General features: G+C 34.7%; 1 protein-coding gene across 5 annotated transcripts in view; it reads left to right on the top strand.

The window, feature by feature from the left end:
- BBS9 (Bardet-Biedl syndrome 9) overlaps positions 1 to 22399 on the top strand; it is a 417930-nt gene that overhangs the window by 97239 nt on the left and 298292 nt on the right. For all 5 annotated transcript variants that reach the window (XM_045792884.2, XM_045792882.2, XM_045792886.2 and 2 more), the window contains 4 exons: positions 889 to 1063; positions 9229 to 9313; positions 18677 to 18860; positions 19518 to 19647. In XM_045792884.2, coding sequence (XP_045648840.1) covers positions 889 to 1063; positions 9229 to 9313; positions 18677 to 18860; positions 19518 to 19647 — 574 coding nt within the window. The remainder of the gene's footprint in view (positions 1 to 888; positions 1064 to 9228; positions 9314 to 18676; positions 18861 to 19517; positions 19648 to 22399) is intronic.

The following is a 22399-nucleotide window of genomic DNA, read 5'->3' as shown; positions in this document are numbered from 1 at the left end:
TGTAATAGAGGCCAGGAAAAGCAGGCTTTTATGCTGAATGGCCATGTGTCTAGTGATACTTCAAGTATCAAAAGAAAGAGTGGCTATTAGGGGGAACAGTTAGCTTCTCTGCCACAAGTTCTTTTTTGCAAATGACTGAGCTATACCAAACTATATTAAATCCATTTAATAACTTCTTAAACCTTATAATACAGCATTTCTCTTTTTGAGATGTATAGGGCTAGTAATTGCTCTTACTTGATACTGAGCCCATATTGAACCCAGACTGTTATTCTTTTTTGAATGCTTTGATATGTAGTTTATAGATGTTCTGTTTCTAGGGCAGAAGACACCTAAAAATCAATCTGTATTTTAGGGCAATCTGATTAGTATTTTTCAATATTAGTATTTTTCACTCCCAGCAGCGCTTAACACTATCTATGATTTGTGTAAAACTGGTGCCTAATACGTCTGTGGATTTGATCTCTTCTGTTTGACTTATGTCTAAGTCATTTGAAAGTATGAGACTGACATACTATGAAGGAGAGAAGTAGCCTCTACTGAATAGTTTTTGTTATATTTCTGATTTTGGAAAAAATGATATCTTTACGGGGTCATGATTGTTCTGAGAGATTATCTGTCTTGAGCTAGAGATTTTAGCATATGGTAAATGAAAATAAGTGTACTTAAAATTATGGATATCTTCTGAATAATTTAAAACAGGAAATGTATGTATACTGATGTACAATAATCTGATAGCTTCATCAGTTTGTAATTTAAAATTTAAACTGCTTGTATTATCCCTCCAGGAAAAGATTAACTACGACATTTTTGTGATGGATAGTGATAAATGGAAACTATTACATTTATAAAGAAAAAGTCACCTAATTTCCTCTAATTTTTCTTTAGGTCGAGATTTAATTTGTATCCAGTCTATGGATGGGATGCTGATGGTGTTTGAGCAGGAAAGCTATGCTTTTGGGAGATTTCTCCCTGGTTCTCTTTTACCTGGCCCTCTTGCTTACAGTTCCCGTACAGATTCCTTCATCACTGTTTCTTCCTGCCGACAAGTGGAAAGTTACAAGTAAGTTTGGATGTTGAATCTTTGGAATCCTGACTCTTGGTATGTTGCTGATTAATTCTTTTTCACAAAAAGCTTGAATATTACAAATGAAAAAGAGACTCGTTTCTTTGATAAAATGTAATTGTCATGACTTAGAGGACATCATTTACATATTATAAAATATTTGCAGATATAGTGCAGTGATTGAGAGAAAGGAGTTGGAAAGAGGCAGACTGGGTTGGAATCCTGATTTTGCTACTTGCAGCTGTTTGATGGTCGATGTCCTTAGCCTGGTTGTAATAGGGATAATGATGGCTGTTTTTTTTTTTTTTTTTGGCTTTTGAAGTTTTTAATTCCAGTTGGTTAACATACAATGTTATATTAGTTTCAGGTGTACAATGTAGTGATTCAACAATTTATGCATCACCTGGTGCTCATCGCAAGTGCACTCCTTAATCTCCATCACCTAATTAACCCATCCCCCCACCTCCCTCGCCCCTGGTAACCTTCAGTTTGTTCTCTATAATTAAGAGTCTGTTTCTTGATTTGTCTCTTTTTGCCCTTTGCTCATTTGTTTTGTTTCTTCGATTCCACATATGAATAAAGTCATATAATATTTTGTCTTTCTCTGACTGATTTATTTCACTTAGCATTATACTTTCTAGCTCCATCCATGTTGTTGCAAATGGCAAGATTCCATTCTTTTTTTATGGCTGAATGATATTCCATTGCACATGTGAGTGTATCATATCTTTTTTATGCATCCAACAATAGATGGACACTTGGGCTGCTTCCGTATCTTGGCTATTGTAAATAATGCTGTAAACATAAGAGTGCATGTATACCTTTAAATTACTGTTTTTGTTTTCTTTGGGTAAATATCTAGTAGTGCAATTGTTGGATCATAGGGTATTTATGCTTTTGTTTTTGTTTTGAGAGAGAGAGAGAGAGCAAGTGGGGAGGGGCAGAGGGAGAGGAAAGAATCTCAAGAAGGCTCTATAGCAGCATGGAACCTGAGTTGGAGCTCGATCTCATGACCCTGAGATCATGACTTGAGCCGAAATCAAGGCTCAGATGCTTAACAGACTGAGCCACCTAGGTGTCCCAGGGTAGTTCTGTTTTTAACTTTTTTTTTTTTTTTTTTTTTTTTTTTTACTTTTTGAGGAACCTCCATACTGTTTTCCATAGTGGCTGCACCAGTTTGCATTCCTACCAACAGTGCAAGAGGGTTCCTTTTTCGATACCTCCTCGCCAACACCTGTTTCTTGTGTTGTTGATTTTAGCCATTCTGATAGTTATGAGGTGATATCTCATTGTAGTTTTGATTTGCATTTCCCTGATGGTAAGTGGTGATGAACATCTTTTCACATGTCTGTTGGCTGTATGTATGTCTTCTTTGGAGAAATGTCTGTTCATGTCTTCTCCCCATTATATAATTGGATTATTTGTTTTTGGGGTGTTGAGCTTTATAAGTTTTTTATATATTTTGGATACTCACCCTTTATTGGATATGTCATTTGCAAATATCTTCTTCCATTCCATAGGTTGCCTTTTCGTTTTGTTGATCATTTCCTTTGCTGTGCAGAAGCTTTTTATTTTGATGTAGTCCCAGTACTTTATTTTTGCTTTTGTTTTCTTTGCCTCAGGAGACATATCTAGAAAGAAGTTGCTACAGCTGATGTCAAAGAGGTTACTGCCTATGTTCTCTTTTAGGATTTTTATGGTTTCAGGTGTCACATTTAGGTCTTTAATGCATTTTGAATTTATTTTTGTGTATGATGTAAGAAAGTGGTCTAGTTTCTTTTGCGTGTTGCTGTCCAATTTTCCTAATACCATTTTTTGAAAAAGATTATTTATTTGAGAGAAAAAGAGAGAGAGAGGGAGAAAGTAAGAGTGAGCACAAGCAGGGGGAGGGGCAGAGGGACACCGAGCAGGGAGCCTGACTTGGGGCTTGATCCCAGGACCCTGGGATCATGACCTGAGCTGAAGGCAGATGCTTAACCAACTGAACCACCCAGGCTCCCCAGTTGAAGAGACTTTTTCCCATTGGATATTCTTTCCTGCTTTGTCAAAGATTAATTGACCATATAGTTGTGGGAATAATGGCTTTTTTGACAAGCTTGTTAAAAGGATTGAATGGATGTCAAATTGCCACCCCATAGAAAATGCTGATTAATTATTGTGGCTGTTCCTGAGTTATAAAGAATAAAGCACAGTATGAGTGAAAAAAAAGCCAGATGAAAAGATGAGTATATAAAATTATTTTATAAAAAAAATGTGACATAGGAAGAATGGTAGCAAAAAATACAAGTGTTAATATGCATGTTTTAAAAAGAACAATTCATAGTAGAAATAAATCATGAAAATGACCCTGTGAAAACAATTTATACTTTTTGCTAGAAATTCTTACTGATTTTGGGGAATTGTGTTTGAGAGAGATCTTTTTCTTCTATCAGCTAAATTTCAATAAAAATTAGGATTTTGAGTTTTTGGAGGTGTGTTTTTTGTTGGAGGGGGTAATGGGGAAAAGAATGTACAAATTCATTCTCGGAAAAGAAATAGACTTGGAGGATTACAGTATCTTCAGTAACTTTATTGTTGTTATCTAACTGATGGCAACACTTAAACTTTAAACATCTAAGCAACACTTCATTATAGCTTTTCAGTATTATTTTTGGTCATCTGATTTTTCCCAAGGCAGGAAGAAAATATAAATTCATCAGGCAACACCTGTAAATTTTTGTCTTCAAGTTTCAGTATTGTGCATATAGCAAGTTAATGTAGTATTCCCTTCACCTTCGTAAGTGGCAGTCTACCTTTTGTGAATTATTGTCAAATTATCTTAGATTCAAAACCCTGGACATAAGCAAATGTTTGTGACTAAGCAGAAGTTAACTGACGGAGGTACTGTGTCATTATATCATATTCCTTCTTTAACTCCTATGGCTCTTATCCAAAGGAGACGAATGAATTGTGGCATTGCTACTGGTAAGAAATAAAATATACTTATTTTGAGAGGTTGAGAAAAATATCTGTATAATTCATTCAAGCCTGTCAAAGATGAAGCAATATTGAGGAGATCTGCTTTTCAGCTTTCCACCTAGTTCCGTGCCTCAACTCCTGCCAAGTAGGGATACTGGCAGTGCTATACTGGGGTCACAATAGAAAGATTTGAATGCTCCATGATTTACTCTTTGAAATATGTGCATAGGAATTAATTTGGTAATAACTGCAGGAGTGACTGGATGAGGAAGCAATGTGTCGGCTTCCTTAATGTGTAAGTTTAATCTCAAAGATGCTCACCGTCTTTGAACTGTGTTAATTTAACAACATACCAATTTATTAAATCCATCCCCATCTAGGACTAAAAATACAAACCTTATCCATTATGTGGATCTTTTATAATGGTAAAAATGCATGGGATATGTGATTATTATAAAATGATGACAATTAAGTGGGCTTATAATATTAAACAGTATATTACATTTATATACGCTTTCAAGTTTAATAGATTAAATTAAATGATAATCACTGGTGCAATTTAGGGTTGGAGGAAGCATGAAAACTATAGTTTGTTCTTTTGAGGCTTCATCTATTTATAATCAGTTAATAGAATGTAATCAGTTAATAGAAAAGGCTTTTAAGACAATTTATTTTCATTTTTGATATTGATATTTAATTACTTTAAAAGAGGCTCAATTATACTCAGATAGGAACTAGCGCAGGCTGTAGATCTCAAACTTTAGTGTGCATAAGGATCACTTGGGCAGCCTGTTATAAAATGCACATTTGCAGATTTCCAATTACCAGTACACTAGACTTCGACCTAGTAGGTTTGGGGATAAGACCCAGAAATCATCGTTGCAAGCATACTCCAGGTGATTCTAATTTAGAAATACACTTTGGGTGTTGTTTTTCTTTTGAAGTGAGAGAATTGTTTGTCTTTTTTGGGGGGTTTGCAGGGGCTTAGATAACTCCATTCTCTTAGTGATGTTTGTCCAAATTTTGGATTAGTTTTTATTCTCTTTTTCTTTCCTTTACTTGTCAGAGTTATTTGGTCAGTAAATCCCGACCTTTTACTTTTTTCCCTTGTATTCAGCCTTTGCTTCCCATTTCCACTGGCATTCAGGCCTTTATTTCCTCACTTAGATTTCTGGTTTTCTTACTTCTAATCTAGACTTTGAAGGATCCTTCTCATATCTATCGTTTTAAAATAACCTGCTTAAACCAGAATAATTTTTGCTGCCCATTAAAAAATCAAAAGCTTATATTGACATTCAGTGCTCCTTACAATCCAGTCCCATTCTACCTCTATTAATGTGGATGTTCAGAATCAGATTTAACTTCTAAAGTTAACTGGTTCAGTTATCTTTTTTTTCACCTCCTTGATATATTATTGCCTAAACACTGATTTTTGCCAAATATCATATATTGCCTTCTTGTATTCTGCTGAAATATTCCAGAATATATCCTATCAGATTCCTGAGAGCAGAGTCTGTCTTAAACATCTGTTTGCTGACTGAATAAGTTAGTTCATTTATTCAGTTATTCGTTCAGGAAACATTTTTCAAGAGGCTTCTCTGTGTCACACACTGTGGCAAGTACTGGAAACGCAGAGTCAAGTAAGAGCTGTCTCTTGTCCTCAAGCAGTATGCAACAAGGGTGGGAGGTAGCAGGTCAGTCAGCTGTTTTAGTTCATTGTGATCGAGGCTCTAGAGAGCTGTGCACAGGATACTGAGGATAATAAGCATTCAGTGGAGGGAGGCTCCCTGAAGAAGTATACCTGCCATGAGCTTTATTGTCTCTCCTTTTCTTTGCTGCACACCAACCCCGATACCCGTACGTGTACCTAGTACATAGCTAAGTAGATAAGTGGCCTTAAAGAAGTATTTTTAAATTATTTGTAGAGTTTAACTGACAATATTTTAAAAAGAATATTATGTTCTTCACCTACCTTAGGCTCTGGCCAAATTGAAATGTCTGTTTTCCATATGGCTCTTCTTTCTCTCCTCTTTTGCTCATGCTGTACTGTATCTGAAGTTTTTCCTTTCTTCTCTGTATATGAAAATTATGTCTGGAAGCCTCCCTGCTCCTCTTGCTGACCTAGCCATAAGTAACACCTCCTCCTTCTTAACTTTACGGAGTAGTTTTTTTGCTCTTTCCACAAGTACTAGTCGTGCTTTAACTGATATTACATATTTGCTTGTTTTTCTCCTTGACAGGGCTAACTGCTCCTTGAAGGCAGGGATTTTGTATCTCCTGAAATGCCTAGCATTGTACCTTGCCAAAGGGAGATGTTTAACAAGAACTTGATGAAAGAGTGAAAAGTTTGTAAGGAAAGCCATTTTGTTACTGGCATCTTTCAATGAAAAGGATTCTTCCTGGCATAATTAAGAATGTTTTAGCTTTACTTGTAATGAACATAGTAATGTTCTGTATCCGGAGTTTCCATTTCTAGTAGAGTTCTCGGTTAAATATCAAGTTTCCAAGATCTCCTGGTACCTTTGAGGTGACAACTATGTTTCATTTGAAAAGAAATGATTTTGGAGGGTTTAGTTTTGTGCTCTGTGACACCTCAATCCATATTTTAGTTACTCAGTGCTATTTTTACGATGTGATATGGAAGAGCACTAAATTATATGGCTGAGTTTGTCATTGGTGTTCCACTGGACCTGTTAAGCATTTGTGGCTATTGGGTCAAAAAGTGCTACCATTCTCCTGGACTTGCTGTATTTGTATTTAGTGCCTTTCTGTTGAGAAACACATATGACCCACTCTTTTGTGAAATCTTATTACACTGGGCCTGATTATTCTTTCAGCAGTCTCATTGAGGGAATTTTATTCCTTAGCTTATATCACTGAGCATTTGAGTGGTAAGAAAAAAAACCCCAAGTGTTTTCTTTATTTCAGAATTTCCAAGTCTGCCTGGAATTGTTTGGTTTTGGAAATAGGTTTCCATGTACATTATTGGTCACAGTAAAGAGGACTTAAGGAAGAACTATAAAATAGATGCTATTTAAGTTTGTCATCATCTAAATTTACTGTCAGTTACATTTAGTAATACTCTTCTGAGTTGTCGTCCAGGAAGAGCAACGGTCTGGATTTGGAAATCAGGAGTCAATTTTAGCTGTGTCTCTGCCTGCTGTTTTGATGTTAATGAGGCCACTTTAGGGGCTGACTTATTCCTGGATGATATAATAGTGCTTTGTAGTTCTATAAGAAGCTTCAAACAACTCGAAAGCTTTGGATTTTTACAACAATCTCATTAATATCCATATCATCCTCTAGTAGGTTGGTGTGTGCAGGAAATGAACCACCTATGTAATTAATTGCCTGATTGGATCCATAGCAGGCCCAGCTCTGGGGCTGATGTTAGTCCCCAGTGCATACTATTTCTGTTACTGTGTACTGGGAAGAGTAAAATAATCCTATCTGAAGGTTGGAATGTGAGGTCTAATTGTTTGGCACTGCTGGAGACAGAGGGATTTTGTAGGTCAGTCTCAAATGGTATGGAGACATTTCCTACAGCTGCCCATGGAATTCCTTAGCATGGTTTACAAGGCTGAAATCTTCACCCTCCTACCTTTTTTGTCTCATTTCCCATGACTCATTCCTCTCTGCCATGCATCTTTCCTAAACTCCTGTTGTGGCCTTTCATGTCTTTTTTTACCACCTGCCTTTTCATGTGCTGTTGGCCTTGCCATAATGCCTTTACCTCTTTACCAGCATGATGAGTGTTCACTCATTCTTTAAAACCTGGATTTCTCCTCCTGAACCTATACTAAAACATATATATGTATATATATGGAGTGTAAAAAAAATATATATATATATTATACACTCCATCTCAATTACTTGTTTCTGCCACGACGTTCCCTTGGTACCCTGTGCATACCTCCTATTATTAGCACAGAACACTCTTAGATATGTTAGGTATATTGGATCACTACATGTTTATTGAATTGATGAAATTCATGTACATTCAGCTTTCATATTAACCGTAAGACTGATTTTGATGACATACCTTACAAAGTCTATCTTAACTCATAGTCATTTTGCATCCAACTACAATTTAAGGCATTTTTTTTTTAACCAAGTGTTCCTGATTGAGATAGTTTAAGAGTTGATATATGATATTTGAATACCAGTGTACATTTTAGTTCTTTTTTAGGTATTCCACATTGCTTTTATTCATTCAGGTCACTGATTTTTACACTTTCAGATATCTTTCTCTAGACAATGTGAGATGTCCAAGTATATCTACTGACTTTCCTTTTACCTATGGAAGAAAAATGGAAGAGTTTTGATTTAATAGGAAAGAAAGGAATTTATGAGTCTGAATTTCTTCATTAGAGTAGGATTATTTAACTGTATACCATTAATTAATGGGAAATAAGGGAATTTAAATTTTATTGGATATGTTAGTCATTTCTAGGTTGAATGATATTTGTAAATTATTTTTAACAATGATTTAAGCTAAAGTTACTAATGAAATAAAAGCTATCAAACACTTATAGAAAGTCATAATGTCCATAATGCCCCTTACTGAGAACTTACCAGATACACTACTAGGTGATTGATCTCTATTTATATGTAAATCTGTGTCTGTCTGTTTGTTGATCTATTGGGCACCTAATATATGCCAGATAATATACTAGGCACTAAATTATTTTTAAATTCTTTTAACCATGTTTGAGTTAGAGATTATTATTCCCATGTTATAGATGGGGAAGATAAGACACAGTGATTAATTTGCCAACTAGTAAGTGCGTTAGCTGGGGACTAAACTGTGGTCTTCTGGGTTTCATAAAATATCTGTTACAATTTCTACTACATTTGGCTGCTTTGCATTATTTAGGTTTTTTTCTATGTGGTGTTTTGGTGCTGGATCGTTCTTGAATATTGTTGTTTGTCATATAAAATGCTAATGGAAATGCTTTGATAGTTGGCAGAACTATTTTCTCAATATTGACTTTTGGGACATGGTTATAATTTCTTTATCATGACAGTTTTACATAGTTTCATGTCACAGTGTCATTCAATAAGAATTCAGTCTTAAATTTTACAGTTTTTAAAACCAAGACAAAAGTAATGCATAAGTTTATAGATTATGTGCTTTTAAAGTTTAGAATAATTTATGCTTTTTAACTATAAAATCACTTATAATTATTCATATCTTCAAACAGGTACCAAGTACTTGCTTTTGCAACGGATGCAGATAAAAGACAGGAGACTGAACAACAAAAACTTGGTTCTGGAAAAAGACTTGTTGTAAGGCCTTTTTTAATATAAAAAAAATTCAGTAATGTCATATCTAACCACCAGTTTTCTTTTCAGAATAAAAATTCCTGGGAAGAAAGTTTTAAAAAATATTTATTTTAGCTATTTTTCTTTTTTATGTTATGATTCTATCAATGGGCAAAAAGTTAGTTGGCTATTATTGAGCAATGGAGACACACGCTTGGTCCTGTTATAATTTATTAGATTATAGAGTTGCACCACTAGAATTATAAATGTCCAGATGAGGTCACTTTTAACTGAAGTGATTATAAACCAACATAGCCAAATGAGAAAAAAAAAAAAAAACAAAACAACCCTTTAATAGGCAAAAATATTGCTACAAATAGGCATGTGATTAAATATATAAGTAAAAGATAAAAATTCATAGCCCACAAAGATAAAATTGGCTCAAAGACAAAGGTGGAAGTTTGGTAACTTGAAAAATAGTTTGAAGAAAAATTGTAAATGATAAATTAATGAAAATATTTTAATGAAAATTAAGGAATAGATGATGGTTGTGAACTCTTTATCCTGAGAACCTCCATAGACAGGAAGGAAAAACAGAAGGACTTGAAAATATAATGGAAATAGTAAAGCGTAGGGGTGCCTGGGTGGATCAGTTGTTAAGCGTCTGCCTTCAGCTCAGGGCATGATCCCGGGGTTCTGGGATCGAGCCCCATGTCAGGCTCCTACGCTGGAAGCCTGCTTCTTTCTCTCCTACTCCCCCTGCTTGTGTTCCCTCTCTCACTGGCTGTCTCTCTCTCTCTGTCAAATAAATAAATAAAAATTTTCAACAACACCAAAAAAAAGGAAATAGTAAAGTGTATTTGAGATGGACACATATGAAAGCAACCACATGAAGAAATAATGTAGAATTTAGAATATCAAGGAAGGAAGAATATTAGAGAATACCAGTTTTTTGTATTAGTATATAAAAATTAAGGTAGGAAGGAAGGCTAACTTGAAAAGAGCCAAGAAGGAGATGAAGATCTATTTTCTTAATAAGAGTAAAAAGTGAAAGAGAGAGCATAGCAAATACAAATATGACATACTTTTTCACAGAATTTGGAGGCACCATACTGATAATAGTTAAAGCACAGACTTTGGAGTCAGATTTTTTAAAAAGATTTATTTATTTTAGAGAGAGAGAAAGAGAGAGTACGCATGTGAGTAGGGGGTGGAGCAGAGGGAGAAAATCCTCAAGCTGACTTCCCACCAAGCGCAGAGCCCATGCTGGTCTGGGGCTCGATCTCACGACCCATGAGATTGTGACCTGAGCTGAAACCAAGAGTCCAATGCTTAACCAACTAAGCCACCCAGGTGCTCCTTGGAGTCAGATCTTGAGAGCTATACTTTACTACTAATTTTGAGCAAGTTTGAGCAAGTTTGTTAACCTTGCTAAATCTCAGTTTTCTCAGTTGCAAAATGGTGGTAATACCTATTTTACAGTGTTGCCATTAGAAATATATATATATATGTGAATGTGTATAAATATATATATAAATATATATTTGTATATATAAATATATATGTGTGTGTGTATATACATAAAGCACTTAGCAAAATATCTAGATGATGAAGATGGCATTGATAATGGTAGTCAAATTGTCCTTCACCTCCTCCTCAGTAGTGGTTTTCTTCCATTTGTCCTTTATATTCTACACTCCAGCCACATGGGCTTCTCATTGTTCCAGATATTCCATGGCTGTTCTTGATTCAAGGCTTCTACACATATTTTTTTATTTAGTCTGGAATACCCTTTACTTATTTATTGTACATGTTTATTGGTACAACTCTGTGCCTTACACTGAGGATGTATTCTGAAAGCAATTACAGTTGAGTGATTTTCCCATTCTCCTTTAATTAATAAGTAGAGTAAGAAATAGCAGTAAAACTTCCTTTCGTTACACCACAGTCACTTGGCAGGACTGTGATGCCATGGAACATTAAGTCTATTGCAGAGAAATGGAATTTATCCAGTGGAATGCTTTTAATAAGGTAGTTGTGGGAAGGCAGTTAAAAGCCACCTATGTTACTCAGAGCTACCTCTTAACTATTTGTTGATTTCTAATTTAATTCTGTTGTGGTCAGGGAAATACTTTGTATGAGTTTGAATTCTTTCAGATTTACTGAGATTTGTTTTATGGCCTGGAATATGGTCTATCTTGGTAAATCTTCATTGAGCACCTGAAAAGAATGTCCATTTTTTTTAGCTGTTCTTGGGTGTCCTACAAATGTCAGTTAGATTGGATGATAGCATTGTTAGATCTTCTATATACTTATTTGATTTTTTTTTTTTTTACTAATTTATGTCATTTATACAGGGAGGGGTGTTGAAATCTCACTGTGGATTGTCTGTTTCTCCTTGAAATTTTGTCAGTTTTTTGCTTCATGTATTTTGAAATTCTTTTATTAGGTACATGAACATTTAAGATTGTTATGTCTCATGATGAACATATACCCTTTTCATTATCAAATAACCCTCTTTATCTTTTTGCTCTAGTAGCATTCTTCTTTTGATGAGTGTTATTCTGATATATCTGTTTCCATCTTTTTACTTTCATCCAATTTGTGTCTTTGTAGTGAAAATGCATTTCTTTCAAGCAGCACATAGTTGGGTCTTGCTTTTTTGTTTAGTATGATATGCTCTGCCTTCTAATTTGTTTTTTAGACCATTTACATTTCATGTGATTATTAATGTGGGTAGGTTTAAGTTTGTCATGTGGCCATTTGATTTCTATTTGTCCCATCTATCTGTTCTTTGTTTCCGTTTTTCCGTTTTTCTGCTTTCTTTTACAGTTATTCCGTATTTTATATGATTCCATTTTATCTTTATTGGCTTATTAGCCATAACTCTTTGTTTTGTTATATTAGGATTTGTTTTAGAGTTTGCTGTATTTAACCTACCATGATCTATTCTCAGTGATATTATACTATTTCACATATAAGAACCATACTTCTGTTTCTCAGCCTTTTGTCATATATTATATTTTTACATACACTATAAACTCCATATTACATTGTTACTATTTTTGTTTAAATGGCCAGTATCTTTTAATGTGATTTAAATGATAAGAAAAATATATATTTACCCATGTAGTTACCATTTCTGGTACTCCTCATTAATTTGTGTCGGCCGTATTTCCATCTGGTGTCCTTTTTCTTCCTCCTGAGGGACTTGCTATCACATTTATTTCAGTGCGAGTCCACTGGTGATGAATTCTTTCAGTTTTTCTGCATCTCAAAAAGTATTTTTTGCCTTTGTGTTTGAAAATCTATTCTTTGGGTATAAGACTTTAGTTTGACCGATTGTTTCCTCCCTGGCATTTTAAGAGGTTGCTCCACTCTCTTCTTGCTCCCATTGTTTCTCATGAGAAGTCTGCCTACATTCTTATCTTTGTTCCTCTCTTCATAATATCTTTTTTCTCTGGCTGCTATTCTGATTTTCTCTTACCACTTTTTTTAAACAATTAGACTATGATGTGCTTTGTGTACTTTTCTTTATTTTGTGCTTAGGACTCGTTGAGCTGCTTGCATCTATGAATTTGTAGTTTTCATGAAAATTAGAAAATTTTGGTTCTTAATTCTTCCAACTTTTTTTTTTTTAATGTTCCATCTTTCTTCTCTCCTCTGGGGACTCCAGTTACACAAACATTAGGCTACTTGAAGTTCTCCCACAGCTCACAGATTTTAATTTCATTAAAAACATTTTTTTTCTATTTTGTTTTGAATAACTTTTGCTGTGTTTTCAAGCTTACTAATCTTTTTTCTATAATGTCTAATCTGCTGTTAACTCTCATGGTTTTCATCTTTACAAGTTCAATTTGGTTTCTTTTTTTGTTCTATCTTCTAAGACTCTACTTAACTTTTTGAAGCTATAGAATACAATTATAATAATTGTTTTAATATCTTGTTTTCTAATTCTAACACCTGCATCAGTTTTGAGTCAGTTTTAGTTGATTTATTTATCTCTTCTTTGTGAACCATATTTTCTTATTTCTTTACATGTGTGCTGATTTTTTATTAGATGCCAGATACAGTCATTTTACTTTTGGGTGCCAGATATTTTTGTATTCCTATAACTGTTCTTGAGCTTAGGCCTGGGACACAGTTATGGTACTTTGACAGTTTGATCCTTTGGGTTGTTAGCTAGGACCAGAGCAGCACTCATCCTGAGACTGCTTATTCCCTACTCCTGAGACAAGACCTTTCTGAGTGCTCTACTCAGCGTCCTTTGAATTATGAGGTGTTCCAATCTGGCTGGCAGGCACAGGCAGTATTCCAGGTGGTATGAATGCTGGGCACTGTTACCTCTAATCCTTTTGGGTGGTTCTTTCCCTCACTTTGAGTGGTTTCCTTACATGAATGTGCTGATAAGTACTCATGAATATTTGAGAGGCTTCTTTACAGATGTCAAAGTTCTGTCCCTGTGTTGCTCTCTCCCTTTTGGCATGCTGTCTTGTGAACTCAGCTGCTTTGGTTTCTCTGTACTCCCAGTGTTCATTTCCTCAATTCAGGGAGTTTGCTGGGCATTGCCTGATTATTTTTCCTTGTGCCATGGCCTGAAAACGGTCTCATGGACAGAGCAGTCATAGCACTCACCTCATTTGTTTTGTTTTCAAGGAATTGCTCTCCTTTGTTGTCTGATATTCAGTGCCTTGCAAACTGTTGTTTCATACATTTTGTCCATGTTGTATTGTTTCAGGTGGGATGGTAAAGTCTTTTTCCTATTACTCTATCTTGGCTGGAAGTGGAAGAATTTTAAAATTATTCTCAGTAAACTTCTGTGTTTTTTGAGACTCACTAATTTAGAATGTGGTATATTTCCCTAAAGGGAGGTCACAGAGAGTGGCACTCAGTACCTAGTGAATTAAAAGTGTTTACTGGCTGGATCTCAGCCTGTAGCCTCAGAAACTTGGTTTGCCTCCATTCTAATGAATCGTCATCTCTCAGAAACAGGGACACATTAGCCCAAGTTATAGACAGTGATATCTTTTCTTTTCTTTTCTTTTCTTTTCTTTTCTTTTCTTTTCTTTAGAGAAGGAGAGAAGGCGGGGAACGGGCAGACGGAGAGGAAGAGAGAGAATCTTTTTTTTTTTTTTATAATTTTTATTTTGTTATATTAGTCACCATACAGTACATCCCCAGTTTTTGATGCAACGTTCCATGATTCATTATTTGGGTATAACACCCAGTGAGGGAGAGAGAGAATCTTAAGCAGGCTCCAATCCCAGCATGGAGCCTGACATGGGGCTCGATCTCATGGCCCTGAGATCATGACCTGGGCCGAAATCAAGAGTCAGAAACTTAACCGACTGAGCCACCCAGGTACCCTAACAGTGATATTTAATGCTAGAATGCCAGCCTATTAAAATGTAAGGAGAAATGTGATTCATGGGACTGACATTTATGTTTTGTGTACAGTGGAATCTTTTCATACAGGTAAGTTAGACTTGAACTTAATGGTAATTGGGTAATTTCTTAGTGTTGAATCCTGATTCAGATTGAGATAATCTGATGCATCCATCTATATTCACTATGCTGTCTCCCTCCTTCAGGTTGTTTTTATATACATACCAATAATATTTGTTCTTCTGTCCAGCCCCATTTGGATTTCATACCTTCTTCAGATATCTTAATACCTGAAGTAGATGAATATTTAGGTCATATCTTGATGGCCATAAATTTGTTTCTTTAGTATGAGTTTTCACATCTCTTTTTTGATCCATTGTTTGTTGATTATAGCCTAACATTGAGGACAGTCTTATTTCCTCTTTGTCCAGATGCTTTTCTGTAGCCATCTCATTGTCATTGCCGTATACAGTATGTGTCAGTATATGTCAGCCAATGTCTTTCCTCTTTTTTTTTTTTAATTTAAAAATATTAATTGATTGGGGACTGAATTCTGGAAAGCATGTTCATTACATTCATTCCTTCATTATTTTAAGAAGTATTTCTTAAACACTGACCATGTTCCAGAGATACAGAGTTACCCTGCAGTAGCTCTTGAGGTGTAGAGGTTCCTGTCTATATTACTGGGATAACTTGATGACTGCTCTGTATGTACATATTGATATATTTTTAAATTGTCTTTATATTAAAACATTATAGTTACAAAAATATTGGTTAGGTTTTACTAATTATTAAATTTGATTTGCGAAGTAAACACAATATGGACATTTTTCTTAGGGAAATTTTTCAGTGAAGCAGATAACTGTGTGTATATATATTTTTTGAACAGTCATGGTCCCTCCTTGTCTGTCATAGGATCTTTGTATAGGTGGCTCACTTTGCATAGGGAATTCTCTCACCCAGTTCTCTACTTGCCTTTTCCCCCCCTCCAGGCTTATTGAGGTGTAATTGACAAATAAAAATTGTATAAATTTATGGTAAGCTACGTCTTTTGATATATGTATATACATTGTGAAATGATTACCATAATTAAGCTGATTAACGCATCTATCACCTCACATAGTTACCTTTTTTAATGTTCACATTTAAGATCTATCTTAACAAATTTCAAGTATACATGTGATACACTACAGTATTATACAGTATTATAGAGTAAGTCTCCAGAATTTATTCATTCTGTGTAACTAAAAATTTGTACCCATTGACCAGCATTTTCTCATTCCCCTCTTCCCCAGACACTGGCAACCACCATTCCACTCTCTGCATATATAAATTTACCTTTTTTAGATTCCACATATAAGTGAGATCATGCAGTATTTGTTTTTCTGTGCCTGGCTTATTTCACTTAGCATAATGCCCTCCACGTTCATCCATGTTGTCACAAATGGCAGGATTTCCTTCTTTTTAAAGGCTGAACAATGTTCCATTATATTATACACATTATATGGTATATATATTATATATAATATCTCATTTTTCTTTATTTATTTATCCATCAATGGACATTTCGGTTTTTTCCATATCTTGGCTATTGCAAATAATGCTGCAGTGAACATGGAAATGTAGATATCTCTTTGATATCTTGTTTTCATTTCTTTTGAATATATGCCCAGAAGTATGATTGCTGGATCATATGATCATTCTATTTTTAATTTTTGAGAAACCTCCCTACCATTTTCTATAGTAGCTGTACCAATTTGCATTCCCACCGACAGTACACAAAGATTCCCTTTTCTCTACATCCTTGCCAAAACGTGTTATCTCTTGTCTTTTTAGTAATAGCCATTCTAGGTGTGACATGCTATCTCATTGTGGTTTTGATTTGCATTTCCCTGATGATTTAGTGATGTTGAGCATTTTTTTTCATATACCTGTTGGCCATTTGTATATCTTCTGAGAAACATCTGTTCAATTCTTTTGCTTATTTTTAAATCAGGCTATTTTCTTGCTATTGAGTTGTCTAGTTCCTTATATATTTTTGAGTATTAACCCTTATTGGATGGATGGTTTTCAAGTATTTTCTCCCATTCCATAGATTGTGTCTTTACTGTTAATTGTTTCCTTTGCTGTGCAGAAACTTTTTAGTTTGATGCAACCCCTTTTGTCTATTTTTACTATTATTGCCTGTGCTTTTGATGTCATATCTGAAAAAGCATTGCCCAAACCAATGACAGAAAGCTTTTCCTTATGGTTTTTTTTTTTTTAAAGATGTTATTTATTTATTTGACATAGAGAGAGAGAGAAAGAGAGAGAGTGCACAAGTAGAGTAGCAGGCAGGAGGAGAGGGAGAAGCAGGCTCCCCTCTGAGCAGGGATCCCGACGTGGGGCTTGATCCCAGGACTCTGGGATCATGACTTGAGCCGAAGGCAGCTGCTTAACAGACCAAGCCACTCAGGCATCCCAGGATGTCTAGTTTATTTTGATTTGCAGATGAACAATGAGTAATTTTTTAGTATAAGTATGTCCAATGTGTGTCTGTGCCATGGATATCCCAAATAGTGAGTGCATGGGATATACTTACACTAAAAAAATGATTTGTGGTTTATCTGTGGAAACAGGACTAAGTGTCCTGTATTTTTATTTGCTCAGTGTGGCAACCGTAGCTCAGGGCAAAGGAGGCCAGACAGGCTGAGCCGGCTTTCCTCACTGATCGAGTCTATAGGAGTCTTTAGTTAGCTCTCAGGTTGTAGAATTTCTCATAGAGGGAATCAGGCCATGTGTCTTCTTTTATGTCTTGTATGTTCAAAATCATTAGCCATCAGGGAAATTCAAATCAAAACCACATTGAGATACCACCTTATGTTTTTTTTCTAATAGTTTTACAGATGCAGGTCTTAGGTTTAAGTCTTTAATCCATTTTGAGTTGATTTTTTGATATGGTATGAGATAGGGGTCCAATTTCATTCCTCTGCATGTGGATATCAAGTTTTCCCATTACCATTTATTAAAGAGACTGTCTTTATTGTGTGTTCTTGATACCTTTGTTGAAGATCAATTGACTGTAAATGCATTTATTTCTTGACTCTTTTCTGTTCCATTGGTTTAGGTGTTTTATTTATTTTTTATTTTTATTTTTAAATGCCAGCAGTATGCTGTTTTGCTAAGAATAGTTCTGTAGTGTATTTTAAAATCATGTAATTTGATGCTTCCAGCTTTGTTCTTTTTGCTCAAGATTGCTTTGGCCATTTGGAGTCTTCTGTGGTTCTGTATGAATTTTAGGATTTTTGTTATATTTCTGTGAAAAATGCCATTAAAATTTTGATAGGGATTTGAATCTGTAGATCAGTTTGGATAGTATGGTCATTTTAATAATAATAATTCTTCTAATTGATGTACTTGGCATATCTTTCCATTTATTAGTGTTTTTCAGTTTCTTTATCGATGTTTTGTAGTTTTTATTGTACAGGTCTTACACCTCCATGGTTAAATTTATATGAGTATTCTTTTTTCCTGCCCCATTCCCCAAATTTATGAGTAATTTTGAACCACTGAAGAGTTTCTATCATCTGGTAAATGATGGGACAAGCCCTACTAGAGTGTATAAAATATCAGAAATATGGTCATCGCAAAAAAAAAAAAAAAAAAGCGAATAGTGGCTAGCCAGTCTTTATGTCTGCTTTGTTGTAAAGAATTTCTTTTTTTTTTAAAGGTTTTTTTTTTTTTTAAAGATTTTATTTATTCAACAGAGATAGAGACAGCCAGAGAGAGAGGGAACACAAGCAGGGGGAGTGGGAGAGGAAGAAGCAGGCTCATAGCGGAGGAGCCTAATGTGGGGCTCTATCCCATAATGCTGGGATCACGCCCTGAGCCGAAGGCAGATGCTTAACCGCTGTGCCACCCAGGCGCCCCTGTTGTAAAGAATTTCTTAATTGTAATTGATATGAAAGTGACTGAAATGCTTTGTTTTTAGCAACTAAATTGATCTTGGGTTTTCCTTTGTAGGTGGATTGGACTCTAAATATTGGAGAGCAAGCACTTGATATATGTATTGTCTCTTTCAATCAGTCAGCATCTTCTGTTTTTGTTCTTGGTGAAAGAAACTTTTTTTGTCTTAAGGATAATGGACAGATTCGTTTCATGAAGAAACTTGATTGTAGCCCAAGTTGTTTTCTCCCGTATTGCTCAGGTGTGTAGAAGGATTTTTCTTTTATCTTTTCCATATGTCAAGGCCTATGTTACATACATCAGGAAAAGCCAAATTCACACACATATATTTTAAACATCTAGGAATATAGTTTTATACAGAACATGTAATGGAAATTTTAACTTTTAAAGTTTGAATACAAGTTTGATATAAAACACACATTTGGTTTCGCCAGTCATTTTACTTTGCACAGAATGTCTTGGCGAATTGGCCTCAGGTATACATTTATGCTTTCCAAAACGTGGCAGTTCAACATGCTTGCAAAAGAACACCAGACTGTTTTATAAGCAGAATGGAGCATAGCAATGCCTAATAGAATGGCTTATCTGTAGCTAGTGCCCAGTAAAAACCATTAACTAATTGTGTTATATGTTAATGAAATTCATGCTTTCTTGATAAAATGCAAAAATGTTGGCTACTATCTACTTATAGTTCCCAAGTCTGTAAAATTATTTAAAAATTTTTTGACATTGGTGCTTGAAGTTGAAAAATACTTTTTTATTACTGAAAATAAATACCTTATACTTTATGCTTTTACATCAAGATGTTATTATTAGTTTGTATCATGAACCCCTTAATAGTGATATACTGTTGCAAATAACTTTTCTTATTATCCTCTTTTCTGTATTCCACACACAGTTTCTGAAGGAACAATAAATACTTTGATTGGAAACCATAATAACATGTTGCATATTTATCAAGATGTGACACTGAAGTGGGCCACTCAGCTTCCCCACATTCCTGTAGCAGTAAGAGTGGGCTGTTTACAGTAAGTGATTGAACTCTTTTTAGGACCTTAGCCTAGGAATTCTGTAGAAGTTATGAAACAATAGCAAGTGATTTTACTAGGAATAACAAGTGACATTGTAGTGTGAATGTCAACAATGGAAATAATTTAAAATGTAACTTTTATTGGAAAAGGATATAAAAAGGCCTTACTTAGGCTTCATCAATCATTTTTATTTTATTTTAATTCCCAGATAGTTAACATACAGTGTTATATTAGTTTCAGGTGTACAGTATATTGATTCAGTAATTCCATACATCACCCAGTGCTCATCATGACAAGTGCACTCCTTAATCCCCTCAATCTTTTTTATTTAGTATTTCTAGTGAGATATCCTTTGTAAATTAAAGATTTAAAGAGAATGGCTTACCTGATAGATTATTTTCTTTAAAATAGGAAAGGATTTCTTCAAGCTTTTGATGGGTTCCATTTAGAGATCACTTACTGTTAGACTGAGACTATTACACATCAAAACTTGTTTCAGGCCTTATTATGTCAAGTGGTGCAGAATTACTAATGATTATGTATTTAAAACAGTTCAGATTTTAAGTAGGGCCAATTTGCCTTTAAAATGAAAGATAAAATCCATACCTTAAATTTACAAAATTTATCAAAAATAAGAGAAATGAGACATTAACTGTGTAATTTTTCTTGGTTGTCGGTATATTAGGCAAGATTCTGACCAACCTTTAACATCTCAGATTATATTTAGGAATTGAAAAATCCCAGTAAATATGAAGAAACACAACTTTTTTTTTTTTAAGAATTTATTTTTAAATAATCGCTACATTCAACGTGGGGCTTGAACTCAACCCCGAGACCAAGAGTCGCATGTTCCACTGACTGAGCTAGCCAGATCCCCTAGAAACACAACTTTCTATAAAGCTTTAAAGATTCCCTAGATCTAGTTGGTTCTGCTTATTTAGATAATTTTATTAAAATTTAAAAACCTATGTAGAATTCTTCAGTGGCACCTATAGTATCTAATCAGTATGACTAATTCCCCCAAATTTAGAGATTTGATGTGTAATACTGTTGAAGCTCAATGAAGGTTATTTGTATTTGCATTAATGGCTAATCTAAAGCCTGGATATTGGAAAAATGGAAACACCATTTTGAAAACATTGAATATTTTAAAAATAAGTTGCTTTCTCATGTTTTATGAGAAAATACCATCATAAAATTGCTATGTACTTAAACACAAATTATAGTTATTTTATATCTGAAGAAAAATTTAAAATTTTGAGATTGGCTTTTACAACATCTACCAGATAGTCTTTTAAGTTCAACCAAACACTTAGACTCACCAGACATTTTAAATCAGATTTACTTAGAAGGATTTAGAACAGGAAAAACATCTTGCCAGCAGGGTGATGTCAAGTATTTCTCTTCTGGGGAGAGTAATTCTTGCAGCAGTCCATATATCCATCCAAGAGCTGTTCTCTTTGGCCTTCCAAGTGACAGCTCAGGTGCAACAAGTCAGATCCACAGTGGTGGGTATGCGGCCCATTTGGCTTATAGTCCCCATGCCCCTCAGGTTTATTTATTTATTTTTTTTTAAAGATTTTATTTATTTATTCGACAGAGAGAGAGACAGCCAGCGAGAGAGGGAACACAAGCAGGGGGAGTGGGAGAGGAAGAAGCAGGCTCATAGAGGAAGAGCCTGACGTGGGGCTCAATCCCAGAACTCCGGGATCACGCCCTGAGCCAAAGGCAGACGCTTAACCGCTGTGCCACCCAGGCGCCCCGCCCCTCAGGTTTAAATACTAAAAGGTCACTGTGGTTTTTTTGTGTGTGGGGCAGAGGAAAGTGATGGATAGAAAGACCTTATTGAGACCATTTAGTTGAAATACTTATTTTACACATATATTATTTACATGGGACATACCTATTCAAGAGTCACTGTACTCAGAGAAGCTCAAAGATACAGTTTCTGAGCAGATATTTATGGTTAATTTATGGTTTCAGTTCAGATGCATCTTATGAGTTAAGGGTCCAGATATAACTGAAATTATTATGAGTGAAAAACCAAATTTCCATGTAGTGTGCATCAAGATGGTTATATTCAGAAGTAGTCTGTCACTTCTTCTCATAGCTTTTTCAAGGTCATAATTATAAACAATTAAATGTAAATATCGCCATTAATGATTTCTGTAGTTAATATATAGCAATAACTTTTAATTGTTCATTGGAAAATTTTTCTTATTTTTGTGTACTTTAGCATATAAAACTATAGTTAGACGGAAAGAATTTCATTGTAATTTGTATTAGAATTTTAAAAGTGATTATTATTGACTTAGCTATAGCCTATTTATGTTTAGAAGTTATTATTTGAAATTAGAAGCAGTGAAATAATTTTGCTTCTGGTTTTTATAACGTTTAGAGTTAAGCTTTTTTGGTGGAACTTCCTTGGCTGAATGTGTTTATTTGTAGAGGAAATTGCTGCTATTTTAATATGTTTCTTTTCAATGAATAAGAAATATTGGATTTGGATCAAGTTGATGCAATTATACTTAATAACAGCATTTTGCTTAGAAACTAAGATGCTTTATTTCCTCCCACTCCCATTTACTTGGCAGTCCAAGTCCTCTACTTTGTTTGTTATAAACCAATTCTAAATCTGTCTGTGTTTCCTGCTTTCTTTTCAGGGTAAACGGCATTCTTGATTAGAGAGAGTTTTTTTTAGTTTAATTATTTTAATTTTTTTGTGTTAAACTATGGGAATGTGAAATAA

This window comes from Ursus americanus, chromosome 3 (genome assembly GCF_024610735.1).
Source record: "Ursus americanus isolate L20-20 chromosome 3, mUrsAme1.1.p, whole genome shotgun sequence".
NCBI classification, from domain to species: domain Eukaryota; kingdom Metazoa; phylum Chordata; class Mammalia; order Carnivora; family Ursidae; genus Ursus; species Ursus americanus.
The sequence above is the reverse complement of the archived record's forward strand: the minus strand, read 5'-3'. Positions and strand labels throughout refer to the sequence as shown.